Genomic DNA, 16633 nt, shown 5'->3' with positions numbered 1-16633 from the left:
AGGAGGTTCAGAGAGGAAAATGGTGCTAAGGCCCAGGAAGGTCCCTGAGTGCTATATTTGGTATGGAAAGTTACCTTACCTCTGGGACAGAACGGGCAGCTGGTGAATCTTGGTGGTTGGCAAGGATGAGGAAGGGGAGTGTGCAGAGCTGAGGGTGCTGCAGGGCCAAATGGAGCTCAGATCGGCAAGCCTCCATCTTCTCATCCGAAACAGTACTGTCAAGAATGAATACCACTCCTTGAGAGCCTTGGTAGTACCGGCTCCAGTATTTCTTGATATTGTCTGCCCCTATAATGAAAAAATATTACACTAACCCTCTATTCATTGTGTTTTGATATATACACACAGTGCCCTTCACTAATATTGGCACCCTTGGTAAATATGAACAAAGAAGGCTGTGAAAAATTGTCTTAATTTTTTAACCTTTTTGATCTTTTGTTAAAAAACTTCACAAAAATACTCTGCTCTCATATCAAACAATTGCAAACCAAACACACAGGTTTCTCAAAAAAATATCGTTGCTAAGTATACTCAGCAAAAAAGAAACTTTTTTTCTGAAAACTCCCTTTTTCAGGAGAGTGTATTTTAAAGATATTTTTGTAAAATCCAAATAAGCTTCACAGATCTTTATTGGAAAGGGTTTAAACGATGTTTTTCAAGCTTGTTCAATGAATTATAAACAATTATTGCACATGCACCTGTGGGATAGTACTTAAGACACGAACAGTTTACAGGCAGTAGGCAATTAAGGTCACAGTTACAATAACTTAGGACATTAAAGAGACCTTCTACTGACTGTGAAAAACACCAGAAGAAAGATGTCTAGTTTTCCTGCTCACCTGTGTGAACATGCCAGAGACCTGCTGCAGGGAGGCATGAGGACTGCAGATGTGTCCAGAGCAATAAACTGCAATGTCTGTAATGTAAGACGCCTAAGACAGTGCTACAGGGAGACAGGAAGGACAGCTGATTGTGGAAAGTTACATGTAACTGTGCCCCCCCCCCCCCCCCCCCCCCGTTCAGACTCATTATTCCATTTCTGTTCGTCAAATATCTGTGAAACTTGTTTATGTCTCAGTTGTTGAATGTTTTTATGTTAATGCAAAATTTAAATAAAAGCTGGAAATAAAAGCAGTTGAATGTGAGAGGACATTTCTTTTTATGCTGAGTATATATGTGTGCCACAATTATTGGCACCCTTTTAGTTAATACTTTGTGCTACCTTCCTTTGCCAAGATAACAGTTCAGAGTCTTCTCCTATAATGCCTGATGAGGTTGGAGAATACATGGCAAGGGATCTGAGACCATTCCTCCATACAGAATCTCTCCAGATCCTTCACATTTCGAGGTCCACGTTAGTGGACTCTACTTTTCAGTTCACCTCACATGTTTTCTATGAGGTTCAAGTCAGGGGACTGGGATGGCCATGAGAGGACCTTGATTTTGTGGTCAGTAAACTATTTGTCTGTTGATTGTGATGTGCAGTATGTTTGAGATCCTTATTCTGCTGGAAGATCCAACCATGGCCTATTTTAAGCTTTCTGGCAGAGACAGTCAGGTTTTCATTTAATATCTGTTGGTATTTGATAGAGTCCATGAAGCCATGTATCCTAACAAAATGTCTCTGGAAGAAGAACAGCCCCAAGACATTAAAGAGCCACCACCATATTTAACTGTGGACATGATGTACTGTTCCATATGACTACCTCTCTGTGTACGCTAAAACCACCTCTGGTGTTTATTTCCAAAAAGCTATATTTTGGTTTCATCTGACCATAGAACCTGATCCCAATTGAAGTTCCAGTAGTGTCTGGCAAACTGAAGATGGTTCAGTTTGTTTTTGGATGAGAGTAATGGCTTTTTTCTTGAAACCCTTCCAAACAGCTTGTGGTGATGTAGGTGAATTCGGAGTGTAGTTTTGGAGACTTTCTGACCCCAAGACGCAACTAACTTCTGCAATTCTCCAACTGAGATCCTTTTAGATTTTTTGGCCACTCGAACCATCCTCTTCAAAGTGCGTTGAAACAACACAGACACACGTCCAATTCAGGTTGATTCATAACATTTCCAGTTGACTGGAACTTCGTAATTATTGCCCTAATGGTGGAAATGGGCATTCTCAATGCTTGTACTATTTTCTTATAGCCACTTCCCATTTTGTGAAGCTCAACAACCTTTTGCTGCACATCACAGCTATATTCCTTGGTCTTACCCATTGTTATGAATGACTAAGGGAATTTGGCCTATGTGTTACCTCATATTTATACCCCTGTGAAACAGGAAGTCATGGAACTTCCTGTTCCTAGTCACCCAGGTGTACTAAAAAAAATATTAAAATATCATATATTTACATATATTTCTCTCATATGTATTCATATGGGAAATATATCTGTGCAATAATTGTTGCACACCTATATTTAACAAAGATATATTTTTTTATAAACCTGTGTTTTGTTTGATATCCATGAGAGCAGTGTATTTTTGTGAATTTTTTCAACAAAAGATCAAAATGGTTAAACAATAAAGGCAAATTTTCACAGCCTTCTTGTATATATGCACTGTATATTCAATTGTGCGGCCAATTTTAAAGAAATATAATTTATTATCATTAATTCTCACCACACTCTCATAGTCTCTTCTGTAAAATATAAACTTGTGATTAGTGGCTCTGAGCATGAAATTAACAAGTCTATGGCAAACTTCTCCATTCTCACAACAAGGACATTAATATATTGTGTAAGCTAACTGCCTGAGTAGTATAAACACAGATTTGCACCTGTAGATGATTAAGTGACGTTTACATAGACAACATTGTGACATAGCCTACAACCATTTGAAAGAAGGCAAACAGCCAACTTGCAATATAAATTTGATTAGCCTATAATGTGAACAAGAATAGGCAAGCTTAGTTTTTGCTAGACCACAGATAAGTTGTGTGAGGGTCAGGTGTTAGACAGGTATGTTATTCAAAGTTGGAGAAGAAGAGAATCGATTTTAACTTCAGTGAAGCCCAATGATAATAGCCTGAGACAGAGAGAGCTGAGGACAAGGGCATAAGGATACCCCTCACCCCTAATGTACACCTCATCAGGACAGCAGTGATAAAAGATCCTGATGAGGCGTGGGATGGTCGAGAACAACTGGTCGAGAACAAAAGACAATGTGAAAGAAGGTATAGTGCGCATCAAAGTCCAGAGCTGAGCTTTTCTACAAGTTTTTAGCACCTGCAGCCAGTTGCACCAGCTGAACATAAGTTCTATTGTAGCTTAGTATGAATATTAATGGGCACCACATTTGTGTTTACTAACTCCTAATACTTTATCAGTTGCACCATGGTTCAATGTTGTGTTAAGTTATAACTTATTAAATAGGTGCAATATTCCCCATAAATAAAAGTACTCTCAATTCTGCATAAAGTGAACATTCAGCAGAGTAAAAAGAGCATGTACGCTGATAAGTTCATTTCATTTTCTTTGTATTTTGTTAGGAGGGTTTCTTATGGTGTATGATCACAATATACACCATATATATATATATATATATATATATATATATATATATATATATATATATATATATATATATATAGACCATTTGTATATCAGCTTTTATATGATGTATTTTCTTGTGTAGCATAAAATATTATCAAATTGAGATATTGGCAAGATAGTACACACCACAAAATATTTGAAGTATATTATTAATCTTACACTGTTGTTCAGCATGTGTTCAGCAAATGTAGTTTAAGCAGGTGTTAATTACTGTGGTTTGTTATTAAAATGCCATTAAATTTGTTGCACACGAGCCTAAGCAGCAGAACACAACATTCCAGTGTAAACCACAAACACAGTTGCAATCTCTGACACGAGTTTTCTACAGGCACAAATAGGCACATGTTGTGAGGTCCGCCTCTGAGAAACGAGGAAGTGGACCTGAAACCCCATAAATAAGTGAGATAACTTGGCAAATCCCAGGAATTCCTGTATTTTCTTTGCAGTTCTGGATTTGTACCATGAGCATGCAGCCTTGATCTTCTGTTTCTTACTCACTCCTTCTGTCTGATGATTTATCCAAGAAACAAAATAATGCTGTTCAAACAAGGTGCAAAAACAGATGGTTTCACCCACTAGAGGTAGCAACAGCCCGAAATGCTAAAGCATCTGGAGAGAGAGTGGGCAGTAGTACAGGTGTCTGCAAAGGTGTTAACATGATTTTCTGCTTTCGTCACTGACAATGTTTTCTGTAACATATCGCTCAGGGTGGACTTATACAGTAATATAGTAGGCAAAATCTGGTACATACCCACAGCCCCTGATAAAACAGAGAAATACTGGCAAATGGAAAAACACAGTCCAGAGTCAGTACACAGAAACAGCTAGACAGAGAGAGAAATCTGTGAATTTACAGAAATGAGTCTATAATTTAAGAACACGTGAAGGTGATAATGAGGGATAATGCCAGGGAGACGGTGAAGACTGGCAACGCCCAGGTAAAGGTAGGTGAGGATGAGAGTGTTAAAATAATTTTTTTCTCTATATAATTCTAAACTAATTAAAAAGGAAAGGGTGATAGAAATGAAAAAGGGTTTATCATGATAATATAATGCAAACAATAGACTTGTGGTTTTGTTGTTTTTGAAAATTGTTTGAAAATTATTGGGGAGGGGGGGAGGTGTTGAAATAGTTTCAAGATGCTTTTTCAGTCGATTCACGAACATCATATTCATCTCTTCCAGTTGGATCCCTTCAGATCCACAGATCACTGAGTTTTGATTTGCTACTTCCCATCAAGTTCAAATTTTAAAAAATGGGCTTTTCAGCATAAGGTATGCGTTATGAAAATAGGCAACAGATGAGATCTCAAACTATATACATGCAGACAGAGAGACAGATAGAGAATGTGTGTGTGTGTGTGTGTGTGTGTGTGTGTGTGTGTGTGTGTGTTTGAGAGAGAGAGAGAGACAGAGAGAGCGAATTAAATCTGTTTAGCATATCAAAATCATCTTCACCAGCCTCCTGTTCTTCTTTTCATTCTTTTTTCTTTCTTACTTACTTTCATCCCTACATCCTTTATTTATTTATTTGTTTGTTTGTTTGTTTATTAGTTTATTCGTTTATTTGTTTGTTTGTTTTGTGTATTTCTATTTACAGACTTACTGCCAGTTAATAGGAGCACCTCTAACCCTGCATATTCATACAATTATCCAGTCAGGCAATCATGTGGCAGCAGCACAATGCACACCATTGCAGATAGAAGTCAAGTGCTTCAGTTAATGTTCACATCAAACATCAGACAGAAAAAAAGTGTTATCTCAGTGACTTTGACCATGGAAGGTTGTTGGCTCCAGAAGGGCTTGTTTGAGTATTTCAGAAACTGCTGATGTCATGGCATTCTCACACACAACAGTCTCTAGAGTTTACACAGAATGGTGCAAAAAACAAAAAAAAAGACATCCTGTGCGTAGCAGGTCTGCACGTGGAACCGGTTCGAGCTGACAGAAAGGCTACAAAGGTTCCAGCAACTAAATGACCACACTTAACAACCATGGTGAGCAGAAAAGCATCACAGAACGCATGTGAACCTTGAGGTGCATGAGCTACAGCAGAAAACCACATCACGTTTCCCTCCTGTCAGCCAAGATCAGGTATCTGAGGCTGCAGTGGGCACAGACTCTGGACTGGACAGGTGAAGACTGGAAAAAGACCAGGTGATTACCTTTAGTCAGACAAGGTGTAACAAGCAGGAGGATGGACATCTGTATGGATTCATTCTCATAATAACAGGTCAGAGAAGCAGACACAGTTAATGTCCACAAACTCATAGTCAATAAACAACAACGCAGACAGAGATCAAAATCAGAAAACACAGAACACTCTAAACAGAGACGAACAAATAAAACCAAGGTGCCAGACTCTGTAAAGAACTGTTTGGATTTGCAAGATTTTGCATGAACCAGAGCGAAGCAAAGAGCTTAAATAAGAACCAGAGAGGGGTACTGCGCTTACATAGGAGGAAACAAGGATGGGTGAAACCAATGAACAAAGTAATAACAGTTAACAAGAGCAGGAAGCAGGGACCGAATACAGAAAGTACTGTATTGTACAAGTGGTACCAAATGGGCAAATAAGGAATGAAAACATTAGACACCAAAACTAGGGTGGATGTAACACAATGAAGGTTACCTGCTGAAAAGAACTAAACAAAAACAGATTATATGTCCATAATTGAATTTGTCTCATCTTTAAAATCTCCTTAGTTGGTAGTCACAAAATCAATTAGTCAATCAAAATCTATTAGTCAATATATGCTCTCTTTGGAGTCCATTATTAGGAAACATGATGTATCATTCCACTGTTACTCAGATGACACCCAGATTTATGTCCCCCTTAAAAGATCTGGAAAAAATTCACTTGAGCCTTTGCTGGCTTGCTTAAATGATATCCAAACGTGGATTTTTTTAAAGCTAAGTGAAAATAAAACCAAGATGATCTTTTTCGACCCTCCTGACGATAGACCTATGCACCGTCCTCAAATACATCAGCTCTCATCTTCAGTAAACACTTCTGTTAAGAATCCGGGCGTACTGCTTGATAGTTGTCTTGAAATTTGACAAGCAAGTTGTTAAATCTTGCTTCTTTCATCTTCATCAGCTACCCAGAGTTTATCCTTTCCTTTGTCCTCAAGCCTTTGAATGGGTGATTCATGCATTTTGATCCTCTCGCTTAGATTATTGCAACTCTTTGTATCATGGCATAAATTCCACTACTTTGGCCCGACTTCAGATTGTTCAAAATGCTGCAGCGAGATTATTAACAGGTCTAGGGAAATATGACCATATCACTCCAATCTTAGCATCACTTCATTGGATGCTGGTTCGTTTTAGAGTTGATTTTGAAGTCCTTTCATTTGTTTAGAAATGTTTGAAAAATCTGGCGCCCTCCTACCTCTCTAATTTAATAGTCCTACACAATCCCTCAAGAGCTCACAGATCTGGGACAAAAGAATCTTTAAGTTGTTCCTAGGTACAGATTACAGCACAGGGGATATTTTCAACAGCATTTGCTGTTGCGGGTCCTAAACTTTGAACAGTTTGCCTATCCAAATCATATCCACACCATCCCTTCCTCTTCTTAAGTCTTTGCTAAAAAAAAATTCTCTCTGGCTTTTAATGACCATTAAATGCTGATATATACTCATAATTCAAATGGTGTTATATATTGGCGGAGTTACTGATCGGAAGGTCGGAGGTTCAAGCCCCAGCACTGCCAAGCTTCCACTGTTGGGGCCTTGAGCAAGGCCCTTAACCCTCTCTGCTCCAGGGGCGCTGTATCATGGCTGACCCTGCACTCTGACCCCAGCTTCCTGACATGCTGGGGTATATGAAGAAAATAATTTCACTGTGCTGTAGCGTATATGTGATCGATAAAGACTCATTATCTTTATATGAATCCACTGTCATTCAATATTCACCATTATCACAATTCAAGTCATTTTTTTTATTTAAAGCACAGCTGATTTGGGCCATTCCAACCTGAGACAGATTCAGTAGTATATTATGTTGTGTGTTTAGGCTAACAGCAAAAAAAAAAAAAAAAGCGGCCATAAATAAATTTTCTGTGCAAACATTTTTGTTCCCCTCTGGGGCCTGAGAAGCCAGAGCAGCAGTGACAGGCTCCAGACAATAAATAAACGCCATCACGGTAACCACTGGAGTCATCGGTGTGTATAAAAACATCTGTAAAGGCCTTTGAACTCACCTACTGGAAGATCTTTATATCATGTTCAACATACATTTCTGCCTCTGACCAAATTTGGTTAGACTTCCCCTTGGTGGTCCCATGTTCTCATTTTCAGTTGTGTTTGCTTTAAGTTGTGCTTTAGTTGGCCCTCAAGTCAACACACACAGCGCACCTGTTCTGTTCCCTGCATCCCACAAAACACATAAATCACCCTGACTGTGGTCACTACTAACATTCGCACTCTCAGCCTGGAGGATTTTTTTTTAGCTCTTTAAGACACCAAAAATATCTTCTAGGAAGAAGTCTAGACCATGAAAGTGCATGCACTTATTGACATTTTAGCAGCTCTGGGAGTTCTTTTTAGTCAAATAAAAAAGGAAATTCTGTACATACATACTAGTCTGAATTCATTTATTTTATTGTTCTGCATCCTGATATATTACTTGATTGCTAACATGATTGGGAAATGATCACATTCTTGATATTTGCTCCTCTACTCCTTAGCAGGCCCTTCTGCCAAAAGTGCAAACAAGTGGACCAATATTTATGCGCTGGGTAAACAGCTACTAAAGCTGTATTAGTTCTTAGTATTAGCCTAGCTTTGATTTTTCTTCTGGACATAAGAGTGGCATTAATCTCTGTCCATAAATTCATTGTAATTTAATCTGCTAACGAGCGTTGAGTTGAACTCTGTAAACCGTTTTAAACTATGGAGTAAGAGGGAAGAACCTGGAGCTTATAAGAGCTATGAAACAGCACCAGGGAAAATATTAATACTGTAATACGTGTTCACATTACCTCCAAGTTCCTTCACATTCAGTACTGCTTTCGGGAAAGCCACTGCCTTTATGCTGAAACCTAAAAGAGATGACAGGAAAATGTTTACATTGCAAAATAAATGAAAGCCCATGTTTCTTGACTTTCGTCAGTGTTGGTATAGACCGCACTACAGCTACACATTACATTACAGCATTTGGCAGATGCCCTTTTATCCAGAGTGACTTACAATTATTTCATTTACACAACTGAGCAGTTGAGGGTTAAGGACCTTGCTCAAGGGCCCAACAGTGGGGGCTTGGCAGTGCTGGGAATTGAACTCACAACCTTCTGATCAGAACTCCAACATCTTAACCGCTGAGCGACCACTTCTCTATGAACTTCGAGTTCGTTTCAAAAGCAGAGACATACATGCAGAGACAAGGCGGGCGCACAATCGAGAATGCTTAACGTAACTCAAAACACATGAGGTTGCGCCTCATAAGCTGCCAGTCTGATTTTACACCAGAGTTTATAAGGTGGGTTTCATCAAGTTCAGAGCAGGTTACAGTAAATATGTCATGCAAGACTCACAGTAAAGAGCAGCGGATACAGTAGAATAGATATGATGTTTCTCAACGAAGTTAGCATGTTATAGTTGCTTAGTGACTCGTCTATAACAATATTGGTGAAAGGTGTCCCAGGTTCGATCCTGAGCTTGGGTTATTGTCAGCGTGGAATTTCACCTGTTAACATTTACATTTATTCATTTAGCAGATGCTTTTATCCAAAGCGATTTACAAATGAGAAAATACAAGCAAAAGCTGTTCTCCTAATGTGTTCTCCCCAGTCCTTTGGGGCCTCTAGTTTCCTCCCACCTCCCTAAATATCAGTAGATGGATTGACTACTCTAAATTGACCCTTAATGTGAATGTGTGTGTGCACTGTGCCCTGTGCTGGCCTAATGTTCAATCCAGGGTGTATTCCCATCCCACACCCAGCGTTCCTAAAATAGACTCTGGATCTACCCTGACATGGATCAAGCAGTTACTGAAGATGAACGATTTGTAAAAGCATACAGCATACAGTACACATGATACATGGAGGCACATGAACATTATAAAAAGCTGGAAGAAGTCATGTTGTTTGTCTTAAAATGACAGGCTTTGATGGGTCTACGGAGCTGGAATACACCATCCTGTCGGTAACGTAATCACCATCCTTTGTCATGAGAGAGAAAGTACATGTGGCGAAAGCAGACGTGCCACAACTCATGTGCAAAGTCAAACAGATGAACTCTCTGCATGTCAAGAGACATTCAAATCTGTCAGGAAAAGCAATGCTCTTTAGCATGAGGTGACTAAGCTAATTTTAAGATTTGGAGAGTTGGTAAAGTGTATCAAGGGGCATTTATATCTGGTAAACAAGTCAAGTTTTGAAGCCTGGCTCTATACTGTATGTTACATCTGCAGGATCCTTCATAATTGGGGAACCAGTTCAAAATAAGTAGCTGAGGGTTATAGTGTTTAGTTTATATTACAAGACTGAGACATGGGAAAGGTATGTGTATTAAAGTGTATGTGTATTAAAGTGAGTGTGTTTGTACTGTAGTGGTTCAAAAAAAAAACTGCTAGTGTTTGTCACTGGGGTAGTACCCTCAAGTGTACCCCTTGGGAAAGTAAATACTTTTAATACGGATTTAATGTACAGACTTTCCAATTGCACAGAAATTGTATAATGATATTTAGAAGAAGAAGAAGACTATGATCATTTCACCTATCTTATATAGGTGGTACATGAATAAACTTTATAAGTGAATTGAATAAAATAGTGGAAATATTTCTGATAGTGCGAGTACTGTGGTGAATGATATAAAACTTTACCTGCGGTTGGTACAATGCCATCGAGACCTTCGCTACAGAGCCGTGAAATGAGAGTGCTTTTGCCAGCACCGCTGAGTCCAATACACACCACGTCATACTCTGGTCTAGGAGAGGGAGGACCTTTACAGCACAGCTTTCGGAAACACTGATGAGAAAAAAGACAGGGAGAAACAAATGACAAGGTCAGAAGCAGTTAACAATGATACTGTATATTGTATTGTATGTCAGTGTAAGAGTATGACCATTTTGAGAATTTGGAGATCTCTCTGGTGGAAATATGAAATGTTCTTGTGCAAGTTACATGCAATAACATAATATTTAATGTGATGGGTGTGAGTCATGCAGTTATCTAATCAGCCAATCATGTGGCAGCAGCGCAGTGCAAAAACTCATGCAGATACACGTTAAGAGCTTCAATCAATACTTACATCAAAGATCAGAATGGGGGAAAAATGTGATCTCAGTAACTTTAACCGTGGCATGGTTGTTGGTGCCAGATGGGCTGGTTTGAGTATTTTAGAAACCGCTGATGTCCTGGGATTATCACACACAACAGTCTCTAGACTTTACACAGAGTAGTGTGAAAAACAAAAACACATCCTGTGTGTGAAGGGTCTGCAGGTTGAAAAGCACTGATAATGAGAGAGATTTTTGCATTGCGTTGGTGCCACATGATTGGCTGATTCGAAAACTGCATGAATGTGTACAGTTGTACAGGTGTTCCTAATAAAGTGGATAGTGAATGTACGTTCATTGAGTATTCAAGAAATTAAAACGTATGTGGGATGTCGGCTGATTATCTGCTCCCATTATCATTGTCTAGAGTCCTACAAAAGCACTAACATCAGCATGGTTTCATCAGCTGTGGTCCCTTTGATGGTAAATGTCAAGTATTAACATGTAGACCAGTAGTGAGCTTTATTTCAGAGTAGTGATGGACTAGACAACACGTTTGAATATCTGGAAACCATTTAAACATGAAGATGTTGTCAAAATACTGTGGTGTGAAAAAGTATTTCTTCTGATTTCTTCTGTTTTTGTGTATATCCTAGACTAAATAGTTTTAGCTCTTCAAACAAAATACAATATAAGACAAAGGCAGCCTGTGTAAACACCCAATACAGTTTTTATTTATTTATTTATTTTACTGAAACAAACAAAAAAAAGAGTTGGCCTATCACCTATCACCCATGTGAAAACGTTGTGCCACCTTTAGCAGCAATAACTGCAACCAAACGCTTCTGAAAACTGGAGATCAGTCTTTCACTTACTTCTAGGACTAGGGCTTACTCCTATTCTTTGGATCATTGTCTTGCTGCATAATCCAGTTGCAGTTGAGTTTCAGCGTACGAACTGAAGACCAGACATTCTCCTTTAGGATTTTCTGGTACAGAGCACAATTCATGTTTTCCTCAATTATTGCAAGTTGCCCAGTTCCTGAAGCAGCAAAGCATCCCCACACCATCACACTTCCACCACCATGCTTGATCATAGGAATGAAGTTCTTATTGTAGAATTCTGTGTTTTGTTTATGCCAGATGTAACGGGAACCCTGTCTTTCAAACAGTTCTACTTTCGACTCATCAATCCACAGAACATTCTCCCAAAAGGTTTGAGGATCATCAAGGTGTGTTTTGGCAAAATTCAGACGAGTCTTAATGTTCTTCTGGGTTAGCAGTGGTTTTCACCTCGCCACTCTTCCATGGATGCCATTGTTCCCCAGTGTCTTTCTGATAGTGGATTCATGAACAGTGACCTTTATTGATGTAAGGTTATTTGATGTTGTCCTTGGCTCTTTTTTGACTTCCTGGATGAGTCGTTGCTGTGCTCTTGGAGGAATTTTGGAAGGTCGGCCACTTCTGGGAAGCTTCACTACTGTGCTGAGTTTTTCTAGTTGGAGATAACGGCTCCCACTGTGGTTCTTTGGAGTCCCAGAGCCTTTGAAATCGCTTCATAGCCCTTCCCAGACTGATGTATTTCAATCACCTTCTTCCTCATCATTTCTGGAATTTCTTTCAGCTTTAGTGTGTTACTGGGTAAGACCTTTTAACCAACTTCATGCTGTTGAAAAAGTTCTATTTAAGTGTTGATTTGATTGAACAGGGTTTGCAGTAATCAGGCCTGGTTGTGTCTAGTCCAGCTGAACCCCATTATGAATACAGTTTCATAGATTTGGGGAATTAGAATTAACTACTGGGGCAAATACATTTTAACACAAACCCAGTTGGTATTGGATAACATTTTTGCTTCAATAAATAATGCTATCATATTTTTTTTTAAAAATGTGTTTAGTGAGGTTGCCTTTGTTTTATCTTAGATTTTGTTTTAATTTATGAAACAATTTAGTATGAGATATACACAAAAACAGAAGAAATCAGGATTGGGCAAATATTTTTCACAGCACTGTAGTATAGTATTAGGCTTATGGAATTTCACAGAAACTAATCTTAACTTCACAGACCACCACTTCTCTGTCAGTCTTCCAGTGATTTAGGGAAAAAGATTTCTGACCACAGTGCTAAAAATGACTAGCTTATCATTTTTTTTTACGTTCTGCTTATCAATTTACACAAATGAAACATTCAAAAAAAAAAAAAAAAAAAAGGATATCAGCAAAATAAGGTAGTAAATTTACAAAATCGTCTGTTGGACAGCTTTTGGGACATTCTGTCTTAGAGTGTCATATGATATACACACACTAAATGCAAGCAGACACTTTGACTGACTCACACTTTACCACCACAAAAATTTTTTGAAAGAAATAAAAGAAAGAAGTAAATTTTTAAAACTTTCTTTAAGACTCTTAGTCCACAGACCAGACATCCCAATAAAGGCCATGACTTTAATCTCAATGCAAGCTTCTTCAAAACAACTCAAAGTTGTTTTGACGAATTGATCAAAGCTTTGGTTATTGATCATTTAAATTATTAACGGAAATCTCGTTGTGATGATCAAAAGAGCATTAGACCTTGCATTAAATTTGATGTAAAATCCGTTTAAATAATTTTTAAAACAGCTGCTACATACATGCACTGAAAAATCATTTCTGCATTGATAATATTGCACTGTTTATAAAAAGCAGCTGTGCAGTTGGACCCTCAAGCTGCCTCAGTTACCCAAGTGTCAAACACATGAGTCTCGCTAGAATTGTTCTCCATTGATATGCTGTAACACACTCAGATGTTGATAAGTGAATGATTTTCAGGGACCTTTACACTGTATGCAATTAACAGCATTAGAGAGTCATGAATACAAAATACTAATTGTTTTTCAGTGAGAGCACCACTATAACTCAGGCTTAGGCAAAGAGAGAGAACGAGAGAGAGAGAGAAAGGAGAGCGGTCCTGGTGGCTGGTGACAGTCCTGTCAGTTTATGAATGACTGTAGCTGCGTTTCCATCGAAATTGCCCGGAACAATTAGTCCCAGGAACTTTTTTCAAGGGACCATTTGGTTCCTCCAGACTTTTGTGGTCTGCATTTCCATCACGGTCTAAAGTACAGTGAAGATTAGGCAAATTAGTCCAGTGAAGTATGACTGTAGGCGACAAGCCCTTGGCGAGGATATGAAGCCTCGAAGTATGCTACAATCAACCTGATTATTGACACAAAGTAAGCTGATTTTAATGATGTAATAATGTCAAATGTTTGCTCGGCTCATAAGAACACGTAGCAGGCTCTGATTGGAACCAAAACCTTTGAACAGTAACAAAAGAGTTTGCTGTAACCAAACAGGTGGTCTAATGGGCAGGATTCGACGCTCTCACTGCTGCGGGTCGGGTTTGATTCCGGGTCACGGAATGAAATGTATTTTTTAATCTTTGGATAAAAGTTCATGTTTTAAAAACTTTTTTCTGAAATCTGATAACGACACTGCAACAACAACAACAAGCATGGAGGAGATTCAAGCTGTGCTGCTGTTGATTGTGATGTATTGCTTTGCTAAAGAGGTAATTGAGAAAACGCTGGAGAAGAGATGAGTAGTGGTAGTAAAGCGAATTCAGAATGCTCGTAATGCTAGACTTAAAGTAAGCAAACAGATTTTATCAGCTATTGCTGAGATGACTGAGACTAACGCGCGCACATGAGCTTCTCTCTACACTGTTTTCCTGTTTTCCTGTGTAATACCCAGCTATCGCTTAACCTACGTGATATTTTTAAGTGTACTTTTTCATTGCAGGTCGCCATTTCCAGTTCCTGCTGTGTTTCATCCTCGGCATAAATACTTAATAAGGCCTGAACCTCGTCGTTGGTCCATCAGGCGTATTTTTTAGAAACCCCATTGTGTTGATTCGAATTGCAATAAACAACTGTTGCTGCACACACCACAACAGACTTTTAAAAATGGAGGTTGAAAAAAAAATACTGCGTGCACTCAACCAATCAACATGTTCAGTGCCCAAGTCCCACCCTCCAAAGGTCCTGAACTTTGAAAAAGTACCACCTCTCGTGTAGGGACTTTCTGAGGGGGAAATATTTTACCCGGAACTTAATTTGGACCCTAGTCCTGGCAGTGGAAACACACAGAGTACCTCCAAAAGTCCCTAGTTCCTTGAGAAAGTTCCTGTGGTGGAAATGCGGCTTCTGACTGGAGGCCTGCTGGAAGACGTTAGGAGGCAAACGTAGTGTGAGCCATGAATGAGATCATTATGTGACGATCCCCAAATAAAGAGAGATATCTAACAGACTAGTTTGAGCTAGGCATTTAGTAAAACAGTAGTTATATAACACGAATACTCTATATATTTTTACATTGAGAACTGTAATTCATATACATTACACCAACGCTTAAACTAAAGTTCTTACAACAACAAATCCTCAATACAAACAACATGTGATTGTCTTTTGGTATTTTCTCCCTAAAAAGCACTAATCACTTTCACAGGCTCACACAGCAAATACACCACACGTGATCAGTCAGTAAGGAGCACATGCTTCTGCTTTGTCACACAGCGACCTGGACATCTGGTTCTGTAAGTGCCAGGAGGTCTTGCGACCAAAGATACTAACATTGAATTCACCCCATTCAAACCCCCACAAACGTCCCACCACTTACAGTGCACAAAAGCAGATGATAAATTCACAGCAGTCACTTAAACCGAGTCCTGGAACTCTGACCTTTTGGCCATCAGGTCATCAGACAACAACCACATGCTAGCTGAGCACACGGTTACAAAAATATTCTGAAAACAGTTTCACCCAGTCAGCTTTTAAAAGATCTCAAGAGTCTAAAGGAGCTTTAAAGAGATTTGAGAGGTTTGCAGACCATTATGAATAAAGACATAGCACAATAATAAATATGCGCAATGCTGTTTTTATGAACATTTTAAATAATCATCACAACCCCAGCATTTCAGTGGGAGGCTGCCTAGGTCATCAGCATTTTTGGGGCAGAGCTTGAGAGATAAAGTCTCTGCCATTCATAAATTACACTATGTAACACAGTTTTTGTTCCTGGGTAGTAAGTGTTGTGAAAATGGTTATAAATCACCTCAAACTTTTGTTATTTGTGACCAGGACATTGGTATTTTGAATCTTTACCTACTTCCATTGAGAAAATGGGCAGATTTGTGTCTTTTCATTCACATAAAGTCAGAAAAAAATAGGAAAAACATATTCATGACAATTAACATGTATTTATACAAAAGTTAGCAGTTTTTTTAGATTTACAATTATATTATACATCACTTTCATGAAGCAACCCCTTGTTCTTATTATGTTGTCCTTGGTAGCAGTGTTCAAAGTCCAGTATATCCTGGTGGATGTATTCACCAAGCTCCTTTGAGTACGCTGCCATGTTCTCCTTGAATTTACCAAGATAAACATCAAGGATATGGACTTTTAGAGACATCCTGCAGCACATAGTTTTTCACCAGAGTCTCAGCCAGCTCCACATAGTTTTCGGCTTTGTGATTGCCCAGGAAGACCCGAACCACTACAACAAAGCTTTTCCAAGCAGCTTTCTCCTTCCTAGTGAGCTTCTTGGGGAATTTCTTGTACTCCAGGATTTTCTTTATCTGTGGTTTAATGAAGATACTGGCTTTGAGTATTTTCCTCAGACATCTTGAAGGTAAATGAAGGCTGCCGACCCCTTATCTAGAGCTGTGACAAATTGTTTCATAAGACCCAATATGATGTGCAGTGGTGGAATCAGCACCTTCCGGGGGTACATCGGTGGCTCCCACTTGACACTGTTCCTCCCCACAGAAAACTCTGCATTTTGACATATTCTGTTGTGGCCAGTCCTGCCTTTGGCAC

General features: G+C 38.9%; 1 protein-coding gene across 4 annotated transcripts in view; it reads right to left on the bottom strand.

Annotated features, from left to right (window-relative positions):
- Positions 1-16633, bottom strand: part of arl15a (ADP-ribosylation factor-like 15a) — an 83087-nt gene that overhangs the window by 44698 nt on the left and 21756 nt on the right. For 2 of the 4 annotated variants that reach the window (XM_017452290.3, XM_047149730.2), the window contains exons 2-4: positions 10379-10523; positions 8538-8597; positions 80-288 (exon numbers count right to left, since the gene is read on the bottom strand). In XM_017452290.3, the coding sequence (XP_017307779.1) occupies positions 80-288; positions 8538-8597; positions 10379-10523 (414 nt within the window). The remainder of the gene's footprint in view (positions 1-79; positions 289-8537; positions 8598-10378; positions 10524-16633) is intronic. The other 2 variants (XM_017452293.3, XM_017452292.3) reach the window with 2 other exon arrangements.

This window comes from Ictalurus punctatus, chromosome 22 (genome assembly GCF_001660625.3).
Source record: "Ictalurus punctatus breed USDA103 chromosome 22, Coco_2.0, whole genome shotgun sequence".
NCBI classification, from domain to species: Eukaryota; Metazoa; Chordata; class Actinopteri; order Siluriformes; family Ictaluridae; genus Ictalurus; species Ictalurus punctatus.
The sequence above is the reverse complement of the archived record's forward strand: the minus strand, read 5'-3'. Positions and strand labels throughout refer to the sequence as shown.